General features: G+C 36.5%; 1 protein-coding gene across 1 annotated transcript in view; it reads right to left on the reverse strand.

Annotated features, from left to right (window-relative positions):
- The window catches only part of LOC148956928 (uncharacterized), a 93,280-nt gene extending 79,818 nt beyond the window's left edge, over positions 1 to 13,462 (reverse strand). The window contains exon 1 of the mRNA XM_089092643.1: positions 13,360 to 13,462. Within this exon, the coding sequence (XP_088948769.1) occupies positions 13,360 to 13,420 (61 nt within the window). The 5' untranslated portion in view covers positions 13,421 to 13,462. The remainder of the gene's footprint in view (positions 1 to 13,359) is intronic.
- Between the last annotated feature and the right edge of the window lie 8,408 nt (positions 13,463 to 21,870).

Raw genomic sequence — 21,870 nt, forward strand, 5'->3', positions numbered from 1 at the left:
GGCTATTTACAACGAATTTGTATCCAAATAGATCAATAAAGTTACTTGGGTTTGAACGTCACTTAGAACAGCGTATGGAAGGGATTTTCGTAAACTTGTTGGCAGATCGTTTCATATGAGGCGAGCTTTCAGCGAAGGTTTGTGAGTCATTAAAGAACTCCAGCTGTTGTTCCGAAAGGAATAGCTTTTGGGGGCTCTGGAGTTGGTATACAGGGTGTATATCACAGCAAGAGGGCGAGTTTGGTGTCCATGTAGATTTCCCCTAAAAATGCCCGCGTAGAAAATTTTTCCTGGAAAATACCCGGCATAGAAAATTAGCCCCCAGATCATTGATTCTCCGATGCAGAAAATTACCCTGTGGAAACTTCTTTCTTATGAAGGAATGATATTGGAAATGATAATGGAAATACCCAGGTTGCTCAAGACGCCAATTCATGGCCTGATTACCTAGAAAGCCTTGAAGGTGATTGTGTAGAAATACAAGAGGTAGCACACACCGCAGATATGGTTGTTTATCCTATGAAGGAGCATGATTATGATTTAGTAGGGGAAGTGAGTAATGATGAGATTAAGTTAATATTCAAGAATTTGAAAGGAGGTTCGGCTGCAGGTGTTGATGGAGTACCAATAACGTTATTTAAGAATTTTCTTTCAATTTTTAAGTTGATAATTGTTTTTCTTTGCAATAAGGTGTTAACTTCAGGACAATGGCCTAATCATAGGCAGCGCGCCAGCGCTGCCTAAGTAAAGAACGATGTGGGCACAATGTGTTGTTTTTTTTCTTTTTCGTTTTTTGTTTTTTTTTCTCCATACCCGGGTACTTCGTATCGAAGGAGTTGTCATAGAAATTTCGAAAACGGCTCATTCGATTGGAATTTGGAGTGGCTAGTGCCCTTTTTAATAGTCAAAAACGATTGGAGGGCCACTAGCCCCCCTCCACGCCCATCATTCCCCCAAACCCATCCAATCAAAATTTTGAGATAGCCATTTTGTTCAGCCTAGTCGATTTCCAGATAGAAAATATCTTTTTGAGGACGACACTCCCCCACAACCCACGGGGCAAGGGTTTTAAGTTATGCCTTGAGGGCATATAAGGTTTTTATAGAAGGCGTTGTCGTAGAAACTTCAAAAAAGGCTCATTCGATTGGAAATTCAAAGGGCTAGTGCCCTTTTTGATAGTTGAAAGTGATTGGAGGGCAACTAGCCCCCCCTACGCCCATCACTTACCCAAATACATCCAATCAAAATTTTGAGATAGCCATTTTGTTCAGCGTAGTTGATTTTCAAATAGAAAATATCTCTGTGGAGGACACTCCCCTACAACCCTCGGGGCAAGGGTTTTAAGTTATGCCCTGGGGGCATAAAAGGTTTTTATAGAAGGCGTTCTCGTAGAAACTTCAAAAAAGGCTTATTCGATTGGAAAATTAAAGGGCTAGTGCATTTTTTAATAGTCGAAAGTGATTGGAGGGCAACTAGCCCCCCCCCCCCCCCGCCCATAATTCCCCCAAACACATCCAATAAAAATTTTGATATAGCCATTTTGTTCAGCGTAGTTGATTTCCAGATAGAAAATATCTTTTTGAGGAGGACACTCCTACACAACCCTCGGGGCAAGGGTTTTAAGTTATGCCCTGAGGGCATATAAGGTTTTTATAGAAGGCGTTGTCGTAGAAACTTCAAAAAAGGCTCCTTCGATTGGAAATTCAAAGGGCTAGTGCCCGTTTTAAGTCGAAAGTGATTGGAGGGCAACTCGGTCGTAGAAACTTCAAGAAAGGTTCATTCGATTTGAAATTCAAAGGGCTAGTACCCTTTTCAAATAGTCGAAAGCGATTGGAGGGCAACTAGCCCCCCCCCCCCCAAGGCCAATCATTCCCCCAAACACATCCAATCAAAATTTTGAGATAGCCACTTTGTTCAGCGTACTTGATTTCCAGGGCATGAGGTTTTTATAGAAGACGTTGTCGTAGAAAATACAAAACAGGCTCATTTGATTGGAGATCAAAATCGCTAGTGCCCTTTTTAATAGTAGAAAGTGACTGGAGGGCAACTAGCCCCCTCCCCCCCTCCCATAAATCACCCCCAAAATACGCAAAAAAAATGGTAGATAGCCATTTTGTTAAGCGTAGTTAAAAATTTTGGAAATTAAGTCTAAGGATGAAAACCCCTCCCCCACAACCCTCAGGGCAAGGGTTTTAAGTTATACCCTGGGGGCATATAAGGTTTGTATAGAAGGCGTTGTCGTAGAAACTTCAAAAAAGGCTCATTCGATTGGAAATTCGAAGGGCTAGTACCCTTTTTAATAGTCGAAAGTGATTTGAGTGCAATTAGCCTCGGCCCTCACGCCATTCATTCCCCCAGACAATTGCAATCAAAATGTTGAGATAGCCATTTTGTTCAGCGTAGTTGATTTCCAGATAGAAAATATGTTTTTGAGGAGGACGCTCCCCCACATCCCTCAGGGCAAGGGTTTTAAGTAATACCCTAGGGGTATATAAGGTTTTTAAAGAAGGTGTTATCGTAGAAACTTCAATCATAGCTCATTCGACTGGAAATTAAAGCGTTAGTGCCCTTTTCCATAGTCGAAAGTGATTGGAGGGCAACTAGCGCCCCCCTCACACCCTTCATTCGCCCAAACACATCCAATAAAATTTTTGAGATAGCCATTTTGTTCAGGGTAGTTGATTTCCAGATAGAAAATATATTTTTAAGGAGGACACTCACCCACAACCCTCAGGGCAGGGGTTATAAGTTATGCCCTGGGGGCATATAAGGTTTTTATTGAAATCTTTGTCGTAGAAACTTGAAAAAGGGCTCATTCGATTTGAATTTCAAAGGATTAGTACCCTTTTTAATAGTCAAAAGTGATTTGAGGACAACTAACCCCCCTCTCTCGCCCACCTTTTTCCAAAACATATCCAATCGAAATTTTTAGATTGCCAGTTTATTCAAAGTAGTTGAAAGTTTTGGAAATTAGGTCTGTAAGAGTGACAACCCTTCCCCCTAAAGCCCTTAGGAAAAGGGTTGTAAGTTATGCCCTGGGGGGCATATAAAGTTTTTATTGAAAGCGCTGTCGTAGAAACTTCAAAAGGATTCATTAAATTGGAAATTGAAAGGGCTAGTGGCTTTTTTAATAGTTGAAAGTGATTGGATAGCGACTAACGCCCCTCTCACGCCCACCATTTTCCCAAACACATCGAATTAAAATTTTGAGATATGCATTTTGTTCAACATAGTTGAAAGTTCTGGAAATTAAGTCTTTTAGGATGATAACCCCCTCAGAGCCCTCAGCGCAAGGGTTGTAAGTTATGCCCTGGAGGCGTGAAAGGTTTATATAGAAAGTTGTTGTATATGATTTATAGAATAGATTTTAGTCTTCCTCAAATCCAATTTTTATATGTTTAAAAACTAAATGTTGACTTAAGATTAAAATAAAATGCACTGTGATAATGCTAATTCCCAATAAGGCATCTCAGCAGTATCCCAAAGAACGACTGAGGGTATTATGTTCAAACTTTCGGGGCTACTTCTGCTCTTAAAACTTATCCACATCTAAATAGCGGAAGCTTATACAACCTATCAAACAAATATACCAATTTTCTTGAGAATGGTATTAAATTTTCCATTACAGGTAAACTAGAGGAGTTATGAAACTAAATTAAACAGTACTATTTGTGTCCAGATTTTTAAAAGGGTGTGTGCTGTTAAAAATTGCTGAAAATTTTTCTCCGGCATACAAATAGCAGGTAAAACTATAAAGTCTTAAAAAATGAAAAGATTTAAAGTATTATTTTCTGTTTCCCTGAAAAGACTATGTCAATATAAAACGAACAGAAATTAATTAAAAAAAACTTTCCACAAAATAAGTTTTCCAAAGAAAAGTAAAGAACTCCATTAAACAAAAAATGAGCAAATACTAAAATCAAATAATCTACCAAGCGTGAAACTACCACAAATCAGCAGTGATAAATAAATGGAACCCAAAACGAAAAGAAATTACAATAATTAACCAAGTCAAACTCAAAACGAACAGAAACTATCATAAGTTGGGCGCAAAACCCCTATGCCTTCCCAAAGCCAGAACAAAATTTGCACTTTACTGAAAAATACAAATGAATGTGCATTGTCAGTTTAATATACATATACTGATATTTAGTAATCAAAATGTTAATATTATTTGATTTATTAAAGTTATAAAAGTAAAAACATTTATATTTTTTCAGTATATATATATATATATATATATATATATATATATATATATATATATATATATATATATATATATATATATATATATATATATATATATATATATATATATATATATATATATATATATATATATGTTAATTTCTGTAAATTAACATATATATATATATTTCTTTTGATTAACACAGATTAATTTCTTATGCTGATTTGTGGTGGTTTCACGATTGGTAGATTATTTGATTTTAGTTTTGCTCATTTTTTGTTTAATGGAGTTCTTTAATTTTCTTTGAAAAAATTATTTTGTGGAAAGTTTTTTTTAATTAATGAGTGAAAGAGATCACTGCTTATGCCGCTTTTTAAGAGAGGAAACCCCAAGTTGCACATGAATTATCGTTTAATAGCGCTTGTCCCTGTTTTAAGCAAGGTAATGGAAAAAATACTAGATACCAGGCTTTCTAAATGGTTAAATAAAAATAAAATAATGCATGAAGAACAAGGAGGTTTTTGGACAGGGTACGGGACGGTAGATACACTATTTATTTTAAAGGCATTAATTGATAAGTATGGAAAGGGAAAACTTGTCTTTGTGGGGATTTCTGGACCTCCACAAGGCGTTCGACAGTGTCGACAGAGAGCTATTGAAGGATGCCCTGTTTAGAATTGGCCTCCCTCATTTGTTTGTGAGGTTGATAGTGAGTATGCATATTTGTGTGAGTGGAATCATGTAAGTTGGTAACATGTTTTTTAGGCTCTTCAATATTAAGCTGGGAGTAAAACAAGGCAGCACTCATTCTCCTAAATTGTTTTACATTTTAATAAATGATGTTGTTGATTTTCTAGAGAATAGATGGGCTCAGAAAGTTGGTCCAGGGACCCAAGTCTAGGGAAAGCTAGTCTAGTCCCTCCAGCTCCAGTATTATAAAAGACTGTTGGATTACATCAGACAACTCATTCACAGATTCTGAAAGGTGATATGGGCCTGTTTTCGTTAAAACTACGTAGGTCTATTTTGATGCTTAGATTTTGGTTGAAGCTCATTAGGTGTAATGAAGATAGACTAGTAAGAGAAAGTTAATATCAGATGTTGTTATGGTTCGAAAACGTCGTGGCCATCCCAAATTAGGTCATCAAACAGTTCGTGGTAACGAACTGTAATGAAGGAGCGACCCGGCTCAATGGTAAACGAAACTCTAAAAAACGGGTTTTTGATACAAATAGATACATCAAAAGAACCATATTTCAATGCTGATTTCAAATATATAAATTTCATCAAGTTTAGTGCTACCCATCAAAAGTTACGCGCCTGAGGAAATTTGGCTGATTTTCAAAAAAAAGTGGGAAAGACCCCCTAAAAGTTATAGAACCTTAATGAAAATCAATCATATTCAGCGTATCAGAGAACCCTACTGTAGAGGTTTCAAGCTCCTATCTCGAAAAATGTGGAATTTTGCTTTTTTTGCCAGAAGAAAGATCACGGATGCGTGTTTATTTGTTTTTTTGTTTTATTGTTTTTTGGGGTTTTTTTTCCCAGGGGTGATTGTATCGACCCAGTGGTCCTAGAATATCGTGGGAGGACTCATTGGATCGGAAATTAAAAGTTCTAGTGCTCTTTTTAAGTGACCAAAAAAATGGAGGGCAACTAGGCCCCCTCCCATGCTCATTTTTTGCCAAATTCACCTAATCAAAATTTTGAGATAGCCATTTTGTTCAGCATGGTTGAAAATATGAGAAATATGTCCTGTAGGATGACTTAATCCCCCGAAGTCCCCGGGGGGAGAGCTGAAAGTTATGAACTTTACCCAATGTTAACATATAGTATTGGTTATTAGGAAGTATACAGACGTTTTCAGGGGGATTTTTTCTGATGGTAGGGGAGTGGGTGGGTCGGTGGTTATGTGGAAGAATTTTTCCATTAAGGAAGTTTTCATGGGGGAAGGGGCATTGCTATGAAGGGGGGGCCGGGTTTTTCAGCATTATTTAAAAAAAAGATAAGAAATTAAATATAAAAAAAAAAGTTTTCCAACTGAAAATAAGGAGTAACATAAAAACTTAAAACGAACAAAAACTTACGTATATGATTGGGTTCACCCCTTAGTCTATACCTCGCTCTTTAAGCGAAAGATTTTTTAGTACTTTCATAAGAGCTACTTATTCTAAGTAGCGGCCTTTGTGATTAAGAGGTCATTTTTAAAGAATTGGAACAAAATTCGAACTTTAGCTTAAAGAGCGAGGTATTGACTAGGGGGTGAGCCCCCTAATATACGTATTAAAAATATATGAATATAGAAGTTCGTTATGTAAGTTAATTCGTAAGTTACGTGGATTTATCACTAATAAAAACCTTCGTAAACAAAATTAAAAAAGTTTCTAGAAAGCCATTTAACCAAATAAAAGTAAAATTAATATGCGAATTTTGTGTTGATTATTCATGTACGGTGAGCCAAAATCAAAACCTGCATTAACTCAAAAACGTTCAAAATTTAATTAAAAAAAAACAAGTTTTTTTTAACTGAAAGTAAGGAACGACGTTAAAACTTAAAACGAACAGAAATTATTCCGTATATGAAAGGGGCTGTCCCCTCCTCAATGCCTCGCTCTTTACGCTAGAGTTTGACTTTCTCATAACTCTTATTTTTTTAAACAATAAAAAACTTTAGCTTAAATAGCGAGGTGTTGAAGAGCGGACAGCCCCTTTCATATACGGGATAATTTCTGTTCGTTTTATGTTTTAACGTCGTTCCTTACTTTCAGTTAAAAAAACTTAGTTTTTTTTTTATTTAATTGCTAGAAAGAGTGGGAATGCCTTACTTTGGAATGATGGTCTTGGTTCTCGTGATCTACCAACAAATTTAGTAAGCCAGGTACGATTTATCTTAGACGGTCAAGAAATTCAGAGGCAAGGGCTGGTTTTAAATTCTGCTATACTGAATCATTATAATCAGGTTAAACCTAGTTTTGGAGAGGAAATTTATTTCAAATTTAATTTGCCGGCTATGATTTTATGTCGATGGATTCTGCTTAGGGCGAATTGCCTTCCAATCCAGAGCAGGCAAATGGTGTTCGTCAGGGGGATAGTTTGTCCTGAAGGTCGGTATGTGTGTCCTCTTTGTAGAGATGAGGACGAAGATTTGGACCATTTCCTCCGAAAGTGTCAGGTGCTCTCTGATTTAAGGGAAAAATACTTACATGGGATTGCTTTGCTGCTTCCTGGTATTTCACAAAGTAGTAATCCAACCACAATATGTCGTATTGATGCGTACATAGAGAAGGGATTAGAAAGAAGGAAAAATTTTTACGATTAATTCCTTACATTTACGATAAATGTAAAATAATTACATTTATTTTATCGATAAATTACCATTAGATACTTTTTTGCTATGTATCATTTTTCTGTGTGTTTCGTAATTTGTTCTGTTGTGATTTCTTGGCTTTGGAAATACACGATCTATCTATCTATCTATCTATCTATGTAAAATCAGGTTGCAAAAGAGAAAATAAAACAAAAAAGAAAGAAGAAAACTCTGGAATATTCTAACTATATTCCAAAATACAGGTAAAATATATTGTGTAGAATACCCTAGAAAATAATTGATTTTTTTCTTTCAATTCTTTTTATCATCTTTTTTGGGGGCTGGAGGTCAAGTTGTCATGTAGCAAGGTAAGATAAACATTAAAGAAATTAATTTACTTGCTTATTTGATTAAGGAGCTCTGTCCATCTTAAATTTTCTTTGTTCTGACTTTAGAGTTTGATTCCATTTTGTTTAAACTAAATTAAAAAAGAAAAATTAAAGGCCAGTTACAACTTTAGACGGTAAAACCTCGTGGTGCAGGCCTAGTGGACGTGTTCTCCGTCACAATGGGTGAACTGGTATCATATACAACAGACATCAGTTTCAGAGACTGTTCCCACTGTAAGGATTTCCCTTCTAAGATTGGGATTTTTTAGGTCTTCTAGGAGCCAACTTTCATTTGGGGGCTTGGGGATTTTTGCAAGTTTTCTGGATTTCTTTATAATTTTTAGGATAAATCATTCCAAATTTGTGATTATATAAGGCAGTATTGTTCAAGACCAACATAAATATCCCTAACCACCTTTGAAAGCTACTGCTACTACGACTGCTACCACTGCGGCTACTACTACAACGGCAACTACTACAACAACAACTACTACTACGACTACTATAAATACTACAACTGTAACTATTATAGCTACTACTACTGCTACCAAGACTACAACTACTACTAATACTGCGACTACTACATCAGGTACGACTACTATACTATCAACTGCTACTTCTACTTTGGACCCCACGATAAAGTTATCTAAATGGCTAATCACTTTTTGGTGGACTTATGAACGTTTGTCAGCTGACACTAGAAAGAGCTAGTGGAATTTTCGTTTTAAATGAAATGACTTTGGAGGCTAGAATTTTTTTTGCGAATTGTAAGATGTGTTTGGGTTGAATCAAGAATTAATGAACAGCAAACTGCACTTCAAGTCAAAATGAAGTTCCGAGATATCGCTTTTCAATCCTCGTTGGATTCTGCAGGTTCAATGGAAGGTGCATTTGTTACTCCTTTGGTGGAAGAAAATTCAAATATTTTGCTTTTTCAAATAGTTTTTACCGAAAAATGTTTTCAAATTTAAAGCATTTTCAGCAATTTACCTGCGATTGCCCGAGTTGAAGTCGAGTTGGAATAAGGAACGGCATGCTTGGCCTAGGGACTTACGGATGTTAAGTTTCAAGCTGGTCAGGTACAAAAATACCCCCTTTAGGCTCCCCATAAACTTACCCCTTCCAAGAAAATTTTGATCGTCCGTTGGCTCAAGAAACGATCTCTGGAATTTTCAAGCCGGCTGGAGAGCCAAGATGAAGCACACGCCCTTCTTTTAATATGTAAACTGTTTGTAAGCTACTATGAGCCTTTGGAATAATCCTTGACCTAGGACTACATGTGTCTGGTCATTTACGGGGTAAATTTGTTGGACCCTTCAACTTTTCATAAGAATATTTATCAGAAAATTTAGACCCGGGGGCTACGGACGCTTTTTGGAGGAAAAGATTTTCATTGAAAACAAATATAAAATCTTTGTCCCCCCCCTTTATTTTTGGGAATTATCACCCGTGTCCTCTGACTGACCATTGCAGAGATGAAGAATGTCTGCACGCGATAAGCAGAACACAATCCAAAATTTGTATGGGAAGATTTACTGTTGCTAAATTTAAAAGCAACAATGGCATTCAAGTGCCTTAAGGGTTAAACTAGAGTGAGGCAGCAATGTGTATCTGAGCATTGACAATATAAGAATTTCTCAGATGGCTTATAAAATTTTGCGCTGGAAAATTTAAGATATTCATCTAAAAGTCAATAATTATCTCTTTGCAACCCAGTGTTAGTCTTCCAGTCCTGGCAAAAAAAGGAAACATCATTGCTACTCATGCAAAACAGTAGTTGTCTTTGTTTGCAAGATTGGGGGGGGGGTTCAAAGTCTAAAGTGAAGGGTATTTGGCCAAGGCGATTCCCATGCAGGGTAACGAGAAAATCGATCGAATGGACGCCTTACTTACGTAGGTATTATTATTAATAAATATGGTGGGTGTAGTGAAGATGTAAAACGTAAAATCGCCAAGGCGCAGGTTTTTTTCACAGTTGAAAAGTTTGGAAGAATAGGAAAAGAGTCTGCTAACCAATATTAGAATATTGGTAGCTACAGTAAGTGTAGTTCTGAAGCGAGGGCGCTCCGCAAAAAGGAAGAGGGGTTGCTAGATGTTTTCCAGAGAAATTAACAATGGATTGTCTTAGGTGTCCAACTGACTGACCCTATCTCATACAATAATTTGTGTGAATAATGTGGTTCAATCCCGCTTTCTGGGGCTACATGAGGTGGCTATAGGACATCTTCTGCGGATGATGGATATCAGATTGCCAGATACTTATTTGCCAACCGTGTAAAGCCAAACGAAAAGCGGGTTGTCCCAGAATGAGGTGGGAGGATGTCGTAAGGAAAGATTTGAGAGAAACGGGAACTTTTTAGGATCTTGTAAAGAGGGAGGCTTTGAATAGATTGAAATGGTGAAGGAGCGGGGGTAGCTGTGTTGGCCTCCAATGGCTTGGTGCTGCAGTGAGTTGTTAGTAGTAGTAGTAATATTTATAAAAATGTGAAATTTATATATTTTTTCCTAAAAGGACGATCACGGATGTGCTATTGTTTGAGTTTTCTTTTCTTATCCAAAGGATATTGTGTCGAACCAACGGTCCTAAAGTATCAGAAGAAGGATCATTACAAATTTCAATTGAAAACAAGCTGCCATCAAGCCATGGCTAATTGGAGATAAAGACAAGACAGATAGTTTGGCGAGAGGCAAAGCTGGCATATGTTTTTTTCAGGATTGTATAAAAATGATGTCATTTTCAATTTTTGATAAATAGTCTATCATCAATACATCCTAGGGCAGTCATAGAACTAAGGGATGATCAAAATTTTTGGGTTGACTCATGACGGACAATGACGATTGGACTTGTATGCAAAATGGGGACTGAATTTGGTTGGACTCAAAGGCGAACAAATGACCTAGGTCTAATAGGCTTGCCCGCTTATTAGAGTCTAAGGCGGATTACCGTGATTTAGGATTGACACCTGACCGACAAGTCTCCTGGACTCACAGGCGAGCAGTCGCCCTAACAAAAATTAATTAAATATTGGTTGACCGAAAAGTCGCCTGAAGTCGCAAGCCATCAAGCGTCTATAGTCTAATAGAGGGGCCCCTTCCTAGAGTGGCAGGCGGTCGTTGTTGATTTTTGAATTAAAATCAATCTCGTTGTTGAGTCCGTTGATTTTTGAATTAAAATAAAGTTGCCATCAAGCCAAGACTAATTGGAGATAAAGCCAAGACAGATAGTTTGAGAGAGGCAAAGCTGGCATGTCTTTTTCAGGATTGTAGAAAATTAATTTCATTTTCACTTGTTGATAGATAGTAGTAATAGTTATAAAAAAAAAGTAATAGTTCTACATCTCTCTTTATTAAGCAAAAAGATATTTTAGCCATTCTCTTACACAAAATGACAATTTTAGCCCAAAGGGAGCAAAAAGCTCATCAACGGAAAATTCTGACATAATTACTAATCTTAAGATTGTTTAAAAAAAAAGCTACAAATGAGCTTTCAGTTTAAGATGTAGTAATGCCACCGTGGCGCATTACGACGCTACTTAAGATGCACCTAGACCATACTAAAGAAGTTAATCTCACATTCCCATTGATTCTGTGGCATATTTTTAGACTACATCTATAATATGGGCTCTGCAACATAATTCACCTACCTTATTGGAAAAAAATCTTGGTCTGTGTAATATTGAAATTTTTCCAGAAGGGGTACCACCAGGTGTTTTGTATTCATTGAGATGCATGTAGATCCATCCCTGACAGTTTCATTTTCCTAACCCAACCCCTTTCCAAGATAGCCAAAAGTAACTAAAGTAGAATTTTACCGGAAACTTTCAGGGATGGGTCTACATGCTAAAGTATGCCCCGGGAAGTTATTTTGAAGTAACTACTTCCATTCCTTCTCCCTCTAGAGGTACATGACAGGTCTATACCTATTGAAATTTTGACCAAACAACATTTTACCTTAATTTTCAGTTATCAGTTTCTTTTTCTCTGGCTTTAATTCTGAAGATGTGATTCCTGTTATTTGAGTAGAATTTTAAGCCATTTCAATGTTTTTTTTTCGAAATTTTGGAAATGTATTTGCATATCTTTAAAACATTATAAATTGGAATTGAGCGAAGTTGTGAAGCTGAAAACAATTTTGGGTAAAATTCCACTTTAGTTACTTTTGGCTATCTTGGAAAGGGGTGGGTTAGGAAAATGAAACTTTCAGGGATGGATCTACATGCTAAGGTACTTCATTTAAGCAGAAGATCTATTTTGCAAGGTATCACTTTTACAACACACAGATTCTTAAAGGTCATCAAAGGTCAGGAACCTCTATACGGAGGAGTGGAGGTAGGTACTTCAAAATACCTTCCCAGGACATACTTTAGCCTGTAGACCCATCCTTGAAAGTTTCATTGGTACTTATGCATTATACGGTACCCACGAAAGAAGTCATGGTAATACTAATGAAATAAAATAAAATAGGATGAATATATAATAGTTTAGAAACAAATGTTGGCTATATATTTGCGCATTCGGGGGGGGGGGGGGGGGTAAAGCATAGCATATATTAAGTAAGTAACCTAACCTAACATAGGTACCATTCCCCCCCCAAAACCTCAAAAAGCAACAGTTTAAAATTGTAAACGCAATAAAAAATCACACTGCGAACCATTTATCTAGCAAATACCCGTTTGTCTGCTTTCCTGTCTGGTTTCTTTGTACAATCTATAGCGGCGGGTACCGTATAATGCATAAGTACTGTTTCATTTTCCTAACCTAACCCCTTTCCAAGATAGGCAAAATTAGCTAAAGTTGATTTTTACCAGCTTTTGAATGAGCCATTAAGCATTTCTCTATGATGTTCTGCTAGCCCGCTAGGCCTGTTGAGAAAATAAGAAAAAAAAACGGGAGACAGATCAGTGCTACCGATGCAAGTGATTTTCCTTGTTGTTCAGGAAGGGGGATTGTAAATTCCCTGTACACGGTTTTCGACCATGATGATTCCAATGGTAAACTTTCATTTTGATCTGACGCCATTTTTAGGGGTTTGAGGCTTTTTTCGAAATCACCATAAATTTCTTTACCCAATAAACTTTTACTTTTAAGACAAACTGAAACAAGTTTCACGAACTGAAACCGAAATAGTAGTTAATATTCCTGAGTCAGTGTTAGACGACAATTTTTTTTCCAATAAGCAGTTTTTCAAATTGCGGTTTTTAGCTTTTGGTTACTATGGGCTGTGGTTTGCTCTTTACTAAGTTGCAGCTACCGCTTCGACCTTGACCAAGGAAATTATCAATTAGCCTTGTGATAAGAAAAAGCGCCTAAACTAGAATTCTACCTAGACTATACATGGGTTATTGATCTCAGTCCCCCTCCCACCCCAAAACAAATTAAAACTACGGCTCGGCTCATACAGGCACATCTTATGTTAAAGAACAAGAGAAAAACCCTATCAGGGATAGGGACTGATAAATGGTTGTGCCTACCGGCTTTATTTTTTCCATTCCGTGGCACTCCCATGTATAGTCCAAATAGAACATTTCCCATTTAGAAAAACTATTCTTACTTATCTGAATCCACACAAATTACACACAAATTCATAACCTCATCTGCCGTCAGACAAGCGTTACGCTTGTTTATCCATTATTAGATTCGTTGAACTGACGTATTTTGCACGAATACTCTTGCAATGGATGTAAACAGTCAAGACCGAGCTGAAATTATCCAATATTAAGCAATGTGCAGTTTTAATATCCGGCAAATTCTGTCCGCCACCCCCAGAAGAAAGTTATTTTTTGATAAAAGAATTGTTTGAATATTTTTTTTTCTTTTTCAGAAAAAAAAAATTACATTGACAATTACTCTTAACCACTCTGCGCGTAAAATTGAGACGGTAAAGAGAAAGCAAGACATATAAAAAGAATTTTGTATAAGAATTCTGGCAAACTCCCCTAGTGTATAATTTCCCCTGACAAGTTCATTCCCTGGAAACTTCCCTCCCCATGCAAAAATCCCCTCCCCATGAAAAAATACTATGCGCAAACAATAGGCAAATTTTATAACTTAGACCTTTTCCCTGGGGTTCAGGGGGGGGGGTAATATTATACCCAAAGGCATAGTTATTAGGCCTTTCAACAATGATGAACAAAATGGCTATCTCAAAATTGATTGGACAATTTTAGGAAAAAGGGGCGGGGGAGGGGGTCTAAATGCCCTCCATTTTTTGGTAGCATAAACAGGACACTAGAAATTTTAATTTCCATTCAAGTGAGTTTTCTGCCAATGTTCTAGGACCAATGGATCCACACGATCACCCTTGGGGAAAAAAACAACAAAAAAACACGCATCCGTGATCTTTCTTCTGGCAAAAAATACAAAATTTCACATTTTTGCAGATAGTAGCTTCAAACCTCTACAATCGGGTTCTCTGATACGCTTAATTTGATGATGTGATTTTCATTGAGATCACTTGGCTTTTAAGGGCTGTTTCCCCCTTTTTTAAAAATCAAGAAAATTTCCTCAGGCTCGTAACTTTTGATGGGTAGGACTAAACTTAATGAGATTTATATATGATGGGTAGGACTAAACTTAATGAGATTTATATATTTGAAATCAGCATAAAAATTCAATTCTTTTGCTATATCTATTGGTATAAAAATTCCGTTTTTTAGAGATTCGGTTACTATTGAGCCGGGTCGCTCCTTACTTACAGTTCGTTACCACGAACTGTTTGATCAAGGCCGTGTTCTAAGAAATTATTGTGGAGGATCGGAAATTTAAATCTTTTTTCTTCTATGTTAATTCAATGAAATCTGTAATAACGTCACTCCTCATTCGTTTCATTTCTTGTTCAACTGACTTGCCAAATATAGTATTGTTAAAAACTTTAAAAACTCCTTTTATGTTTTTGAAGCTGTTTGGGCTCTTTTTTCCTAAAAGTACTGAATATATGGTTGAGTATATGAAACTTGCATAAAGGGAACAACCTTATGAATTGAGTCTAATCTAAAATCATAGTTGAGAACCCATTTCAAATTTACATGAAGCAAAATTATATTTTTCTTACAATCAAACAGTTCATGGTAACGAACTGTAAGTAAGGAGCGACCCGGGTCAATAGTAAACAAAACTCTAAAAAAGGAATTTCAATACCAATAGATATATTAAAAGAATTGGATTTTTATGCTGATTTCTCATATATATAAATTTCATTAAGTTTAGCCTTACCCATCAAAGGTTGCGAGCCTGAGAAAATTTTCCGGATTTATGAAAAAAGGGAGAAACAGCCCCCAAAAGTCAAATGACCTCAATGAAAATCACACCATCAGATTCAGCATATCAGAGAACCCTGTTATAGAGGTTTCAAGCTCCTATCTGCAAAATGTGGAATTTCGTATTTTTTGCCAGAAGAAAGATCACGGATACGTGTTTATTTGGTTTTTTCCCGTCAGGGGTGATGGTATCGACCCAGTGGTCCTAAAATATCAGGATAGGGCTCATTCAAACTGAAGTTAAAAGTTGTAGTGCCCTTTTTAGATGACGAAAAAACTGGACGGTATATAGTCCCCTCCCCCGCTCCTTTGAATTGTCTAGAGGATATTTTTGTGGAGAGGGGGTTTCCCTGTGGAAGTCAAATGTTCTAATGCCAGATTTCCTGGCATTATTTAAAAAACGTTCAAAGATTAAATAAGAAAAACCAATTTTTTTCAACTGAAAGTAAGGAGCACCATTAAAACTTAAAACGAGCATAAATTATTACGTATAAAAAGGGGGCTGCCCCCTCCTCAACACCTCACTCTTTACGCTAAACTTTGATTTTTGTCCCATTTTTTTTTAATAATGACTCCCGGAACACAAGGGCCGTTTAATTAGAAAAATAAGAAGCTTTTTTTAAGTACTAAAAATCTTTAGCGCAAAGAGATAGGTGTTGAGGAGGAGCAGCCCCCTTTATACGTAATAATTTCTGTTCGTTTTAATTTTTAATGTCGCTCCTTACTTGCAGTTGAAAAAACTTGTTTTTTTATTTTATTTAAAGAAGAGTGTAAAGTCTCTGTGTTCACAGGGTATTGCGAGAACTGTAATTTGTGCTTACGTAGGAATAAAATGCATCGGAACGTCAAAACTACGTTAGGAAAAAATGAAGAGCCGAAATACCCATTCCGTGTGTTTTCGATGGACTCTGCTGGTCCCATGGGGGGCGCAGTATGTGGGCCTACTGAAAACGGAAATTTTCATATTTTAGTTGGCGTTGACCATTTTTAAAAGTTTTGTATCCTGAAAGCTGAGCCGAAGAGAACAGCAGAAGCTATATGTTATTTTCTTTGCGAGTCAGTGATAGCATACTTTGGTCTTTTTTAAGTTTTGATCACTGATTCCCATCAATTTTTCCATTCAAATCTCATTTCACAGATGTGTAAAAAATTAAAAATTAAACATAATTTTTCGTCAAGTTATAATCCTCAATCGAATGGGTTATGTGAGAATCGTGTGAAGGTAACAAAATCCGTATTAAAAGCTTATTGTCAGGATCATCCCAATTCTTGGGATACTTATTTGCCTTTCGTTCAGAATGTATTAAATTCTACTATTTCTTTCATAACTATATATTCTCCATATCACATAATTTTTGGTAGGCAGCCTCTTTGGTTTTTGGATATTCAACTATCATTGCCTTCAATTGACTATTTTGATAATTATGAGGATTATATGGTTAATTTAGTTAGGAATTTATTCACGATTTACAGGATTTGTGATGAACAAATAGGAAAACAGAGAAAATCTCAAAGAATATAATATAATAAAAATGCTGAAGTACTACCAGTTTTCGAGAAGGGGACGTAGTTTATGTCCAAGATAAAGCTCAGAATCCAAGAAAAATCAAGGGTTTAAAGCTTAAATTTTATGGACCATATATAATTTGTAAACTTTTAAAAGATTCACTATTGTTGGTACAAGAACTTTTAGGGACTTATGTGATAAGAACAATAAGTAAACGGTCGTCTGATAAAGCCTGTAAAGGATTCAGAAACTTTCTTACGTTTGAATCCTATTTTTCATTGAAGAAGAAAAAACCACTTAACACTTAATGGAAAACACTTAAATGAAACATTACATTTAGTTTATACTAGGACTTTTTTTCTTCTGTTAACAAAATTTCTAGATACCTCGCTAATTTTCTTCAATTTTTTTTGTGGCCATATACCTACAAAATTTCCAGATACCTCGCTATTTTTCTGTATTTTTTAGTGGCCATATACCTATAAAGAATTCTTTTTTTACTTAAAACTATCTAAATACTTTACCCCCCCCCCCTTATGTGCAAATATATAGCCAAAATTATATTTTTCCCACATATTCTGTCACATATCTTTGTCTTGTCTTGCGCTAAGCTGAAAAAACTAACGAAGAAACCGGTTTGTGCTCGAGTTTTACACAGCACAACTTGAATGGGTGGCCCATAAGACATAAGTACCAAAACTCCTTCCCAATACAGAAATAAAAAAAACTCAAATAAAATTCTCAAATTTAGCAAGCCTTATTTTCCACGGGGGATATTTTCCAGGGGGGGGGGGGTATTTACCAGGGGGTATTTTCCACACGGGGGAATTTTCCGTGATGGGGGTATTTTCCACGGGGGGAGGGGTATTTTCCGTGGGGGTATTTTCCACGGGGGTATTTTTGCGGGGGGTTATTTTTCGCGGCGAGGGTTGTATTTTCCGCGGGAGGTACTTTCCGGGGATATTTTCCTAGGGGTATTTTCCGGAGGGGGGGGGGGTAAACCCCAGCCACCGTTCAAGGTACCTTTTTCTATTTTGGAAAGTCTTTGATTATAGAGAGAAAAATCTTTGATATTTCCTGATTTGTGATTGATTCAATTTGGTTTTGTTGTATAATTTTTAGCTTTATGTCATATGCGAGAGAGGGGGTGTTTAAGTAGCAGTTTGGTTCAAGTTTATCGAGATCAAGGATCGTGGCACTAAGTTCCGTAAATACATATGCTAAAGTATGCACATCAGAGGCAAGCTAAATTTTGAATAATCCCTCAAAATCTTAAAATTGAATTTTGTCCAAACTATCTTTGCAAAATAATATTCTACGTCAGAATTTCCCTGTTGGACTAAATCGTTATAAAAAACCTGCTGTGTAGGTAATATATTTTTTTCTTAAAAGCTATATAAATACGAATAAGGAAAAACCCCTTTACGGATAAGCAGAGAAAATTCTTCTTCGGAAAGAGGTGTTTGCCTTAGCATTAGGAAATTGAACGGATTTTCACTTCTTTGCGTTTCAACAAGACTTTCTAGAGATTTAAGCAAGAACATGAATGTATCAAAACAATGGAATCTATAGCTCTTATTGTTTACATTTTGCACGAGACCTTTAGAGAGATATCAATCAATCAATCAATCAATCATTTATTACCCACAACTAACAAAAAGTAGTACAAGTGGAGTACATAATAATAAAAAAGAAAAACAAAACAAAAAAAAACTCAACAAACACTAGCAATTAAATTAAACTACGAAAAGAACTGAAAAAGACCGTGGAGAATATATTCTTCACTGGTCTTAGCAATAGGTACAAATGCATTATTCATGTCTTGAATCTTTGGGAAACCTAAAAATATATGCTTTATATCATAAGAAAGATTGTGGAACCAATAGGTATGTAAAGCTTGCTCCTTGAGACGGAATTAAATACACTAGTAGTGTCCTCTAAGCTGGTCCTAAAACGGATCGTATAAAGCTAGCAAACACGTTATATTTCAAAAACTAGATATTCAGGGACGAGATCCTATAAAGCGACCAGACAGTTTTCTGCAGCAACACCCGTTCCTGGGCCAATCAGAGACATTCATACAGGTGAGTTCCTCGTAGGGTAATTCAATATATGGATAATCCATCCAATTGATGTTTTGAATTTGTTCTTGATCACTTGAGGGTGGTGGCGGCCAATCATAGGGTCTAATTTTTATTTCATATTTACGATCCTTTCTCAGGATGTCTTAAGTATTTTTGAGAATACAGTCGACAAGAGCCACTTCATACCTTCCGTCGAATTTGAAGGTGGGGGAGAGTTTCGTCCAAAAATCACTTGTTCTATTCAAGTCATTGTATAGAGGATCGGAAACATTGGACATGAAAGTCACAAAGAAATCATTGGGCATTGTTAATATCTTCAGCACTGACCCAAGAATCAAAATCTGAGTTGTATCCTAGCCAGCGAACAAGCAACTGTCTCTTGCCCCTACGAGTACGACTCTTTAATTTCTTTTCAATTTTATAAATTTCGCTAGTGTGTCTAACGTTTTTCATTTCATATTCATAAAAACCACCAAAAATCACATAATCTTGTGTATATCGCAGTTAGTATGTTTTTGTTTCAGTTCATAGGATTACAAACACTCTAAAAAGGACGGCGCCCCACAAACATGCTCCCTTTTCAAAAATGTTGGGGTCTAAATTAATTCAAACTGTATCAAAAAAAATGAATTTCATCTCAACATTTTTTTTTCTCTGTCATCATTGGAGTATTGCTTTTGAAAGGCATCAAATGTATTTTCATTGCAGTGTACATCCCAAGGGATCGAGTTGGACAGAGATCAATGAGGTCATTGGTTGTATATCCGCATGATTTTATCTAAATCATGAATAAAAGCCGGTGTATTTTTCAGGGTACAATATCTTGAAATTAATAGACGAATCGTTCTTATTAATCGTTCAGCCAATTCAGCCTTTATTGGGCTGTGACTATGATAAAGTGTTGTATTATATTTCAAAAGAACCTTTTGCACATGTGGATTAACAAATTCACTAACACGATCCGATTGAATTTTTCTATATGAATCCTTTTCGAGATTACTGTCACTGGCCCGAGCAACTTCAACACCTGTCTTTGATCATAGTGGAATGGTATAGGCGGAGCGACTAAAAGCACCGATTGCCGTCAGAATATATTTGTAGGGCGCACTGTGACGTCGTTGAAGTGCGTCTAAAGTTAAAAGATCCGTTTGCATTATAAGCAGAGGGGAAAAGGCTTTAGTTTGTCGATATTGTTTGCCGCGAAGCCTGTGATTCCGATGCAGTGTTTAACTCGGTTCATTCTCTAGATACTCTTTTGCTTTTTTAAATGTGGTGCCGGAGATAACTTTAGAAAGCGTTTTTGGAGAACTTAAGCTTCCCGCTTCACCAATATTTTCATAGACACCTCTCAAAACGTCATCCATTTTGAACGCAAACACGTAGTTGAATGTCTACTCCCCTTTTGCACACTGGAGGATGAATCAATTCGTCTTCGCTTTTGACTAACAGCCGTAGGTGTTGTAAAATCATTACTGCTGCTGCTAGTATTTTCATATATTGAATCTTCTTCTTCTTTTTTAAATGATGGTGCTAGTGTTGGAGGAGGACTATATTCTCTTAGTTTCTTTAGAATTTGCTTATTGCCAATAAGACTTTTGGGGAAGTTTGATACACTTAGAAAGGTGTATAGATTATTGTCAAAGGATTAAAGTCCTTTACGATTCGTCACCATATCACAAATTAAATCAACTAGATTATAACTTTTTCCCTGAATTATAATTCGTTTCCCTGTGCTATCGACTTGAACTTGATCACCACCTGTTTCCAGCATGAGATATGATAGTAATCTTTTACTCTGTTATCGATCGGTGACTGACAATTGGCATCTAATTTTCAATACACTCGAATTCAAGTCTTTCTCCTTTGATGATGCTGCAGCGTGTTGAGGTAATATTTCCTGATTGGAGGGATCGGTGACGATGGCGACGGTGGGTCTCTCACGATATGATTTATGTTTGTTAACACACCGCAATGCATCTTGAAGTAAAAGCAGTTTTTTATCATCGGCAATATTCTCATCATTAATGAATTTGTTTAGATTGTCTTCAAAATGTTCGACGGGCGAGAGGACCAGTTCAAATGGTGTCAATTTATAGGGTTTTGCCATTCTCTAGAGAAAACTGTTTACAAGTCCTGCAATTATTGGCAGTAAAAGTTTGAAAAAGCTACCGCCCGCTTGAAGGAGTCGTTTTATTTCAAAAAAATTTACCTTTTTTTTAAAAGCCAACGCGCGGACAGTGGAACGAAGTTGCTTTGTCTGTTGTGTAACACCTTCTGGCAGTTGAACCTTGCCCTCAGTTAAATTTAAACAAAGTTCAGATATTAGATTAATGAAATCATTGTCAACACCATGTTCGAGTATGGCCTTCCTAAGCAAGGGTTTTGAAGTGCTTAAAACAGAAAATAAATGTCGTTGTTCGTGTAGTTTCTTCAGTGTCATACCACCAACTAATAGCCTTTTCTATTGTTCACTGGAAGATATGCTGTAATTTCTTTGTCGAAAATGTCGGTGAATACACGTAGGTCCTGGGGCGTGCTCTGATTATGATCCAGCAATATGTAACCGAAGGGTTTGTTAGTCGCCTGAGTGTACGCTGACAACAGAAATTTTGGAGTGCCGGGGTTAATATTCTTATAGATTTTTATTCATTAGATATAATACTGCACGACTCAATAGATAATATAGACAGAGCAAGTCAAAATAATAGCTTGAATACACGTGCTCTCATGAAACAGTTTTTGTAGACCTAGAGCAACGGGAATGGCCTCTTGGTGAGATCGAACAGTGAACAATTGTATCATTTCCTGTGAGAATTGTTCAATGGATTCAGCCAGATCATCGATAATCAGCCACGAGTTCGGTTCAATACTATTGAAAACATCAAGTTCTCGTATGAATTGTATTGGTATGGACGTAGCAATTGCTTCTATATTATCGTAGGACTCCTGCAAAATACTATAGCAATAGTCAATATTTCCGGCTTTTCCAAAAACATTTTATCGTAATTTTGAATTATTTTAGTTAAAAGTGTTGTTTTCCCCGACATTGACGGCCCGTACAGAAAAGATCTGAAGAGTGTTTTAAATTGATACATGCTGCTGCTGCTGCTGCTGACAAAAGTCGGACTATAACTA

The sequence above is a fragment of the Artemia sp. Qi Xiang Cuo genome, chromosome 1 (genome assembly GCF_049724085.1).
Source record: "Artemia sp. Qi Xiang Cuo chromosome 1, ASM4972408v1, whole genome shotgun sequence".
Lineage (NCBI taxonomy): Eukaryota > Metazoa > Arthropoda > Branchiopoda > Anostraca > Artemiidae > Artemia > Artemia sp. Qi Xiang Cuo.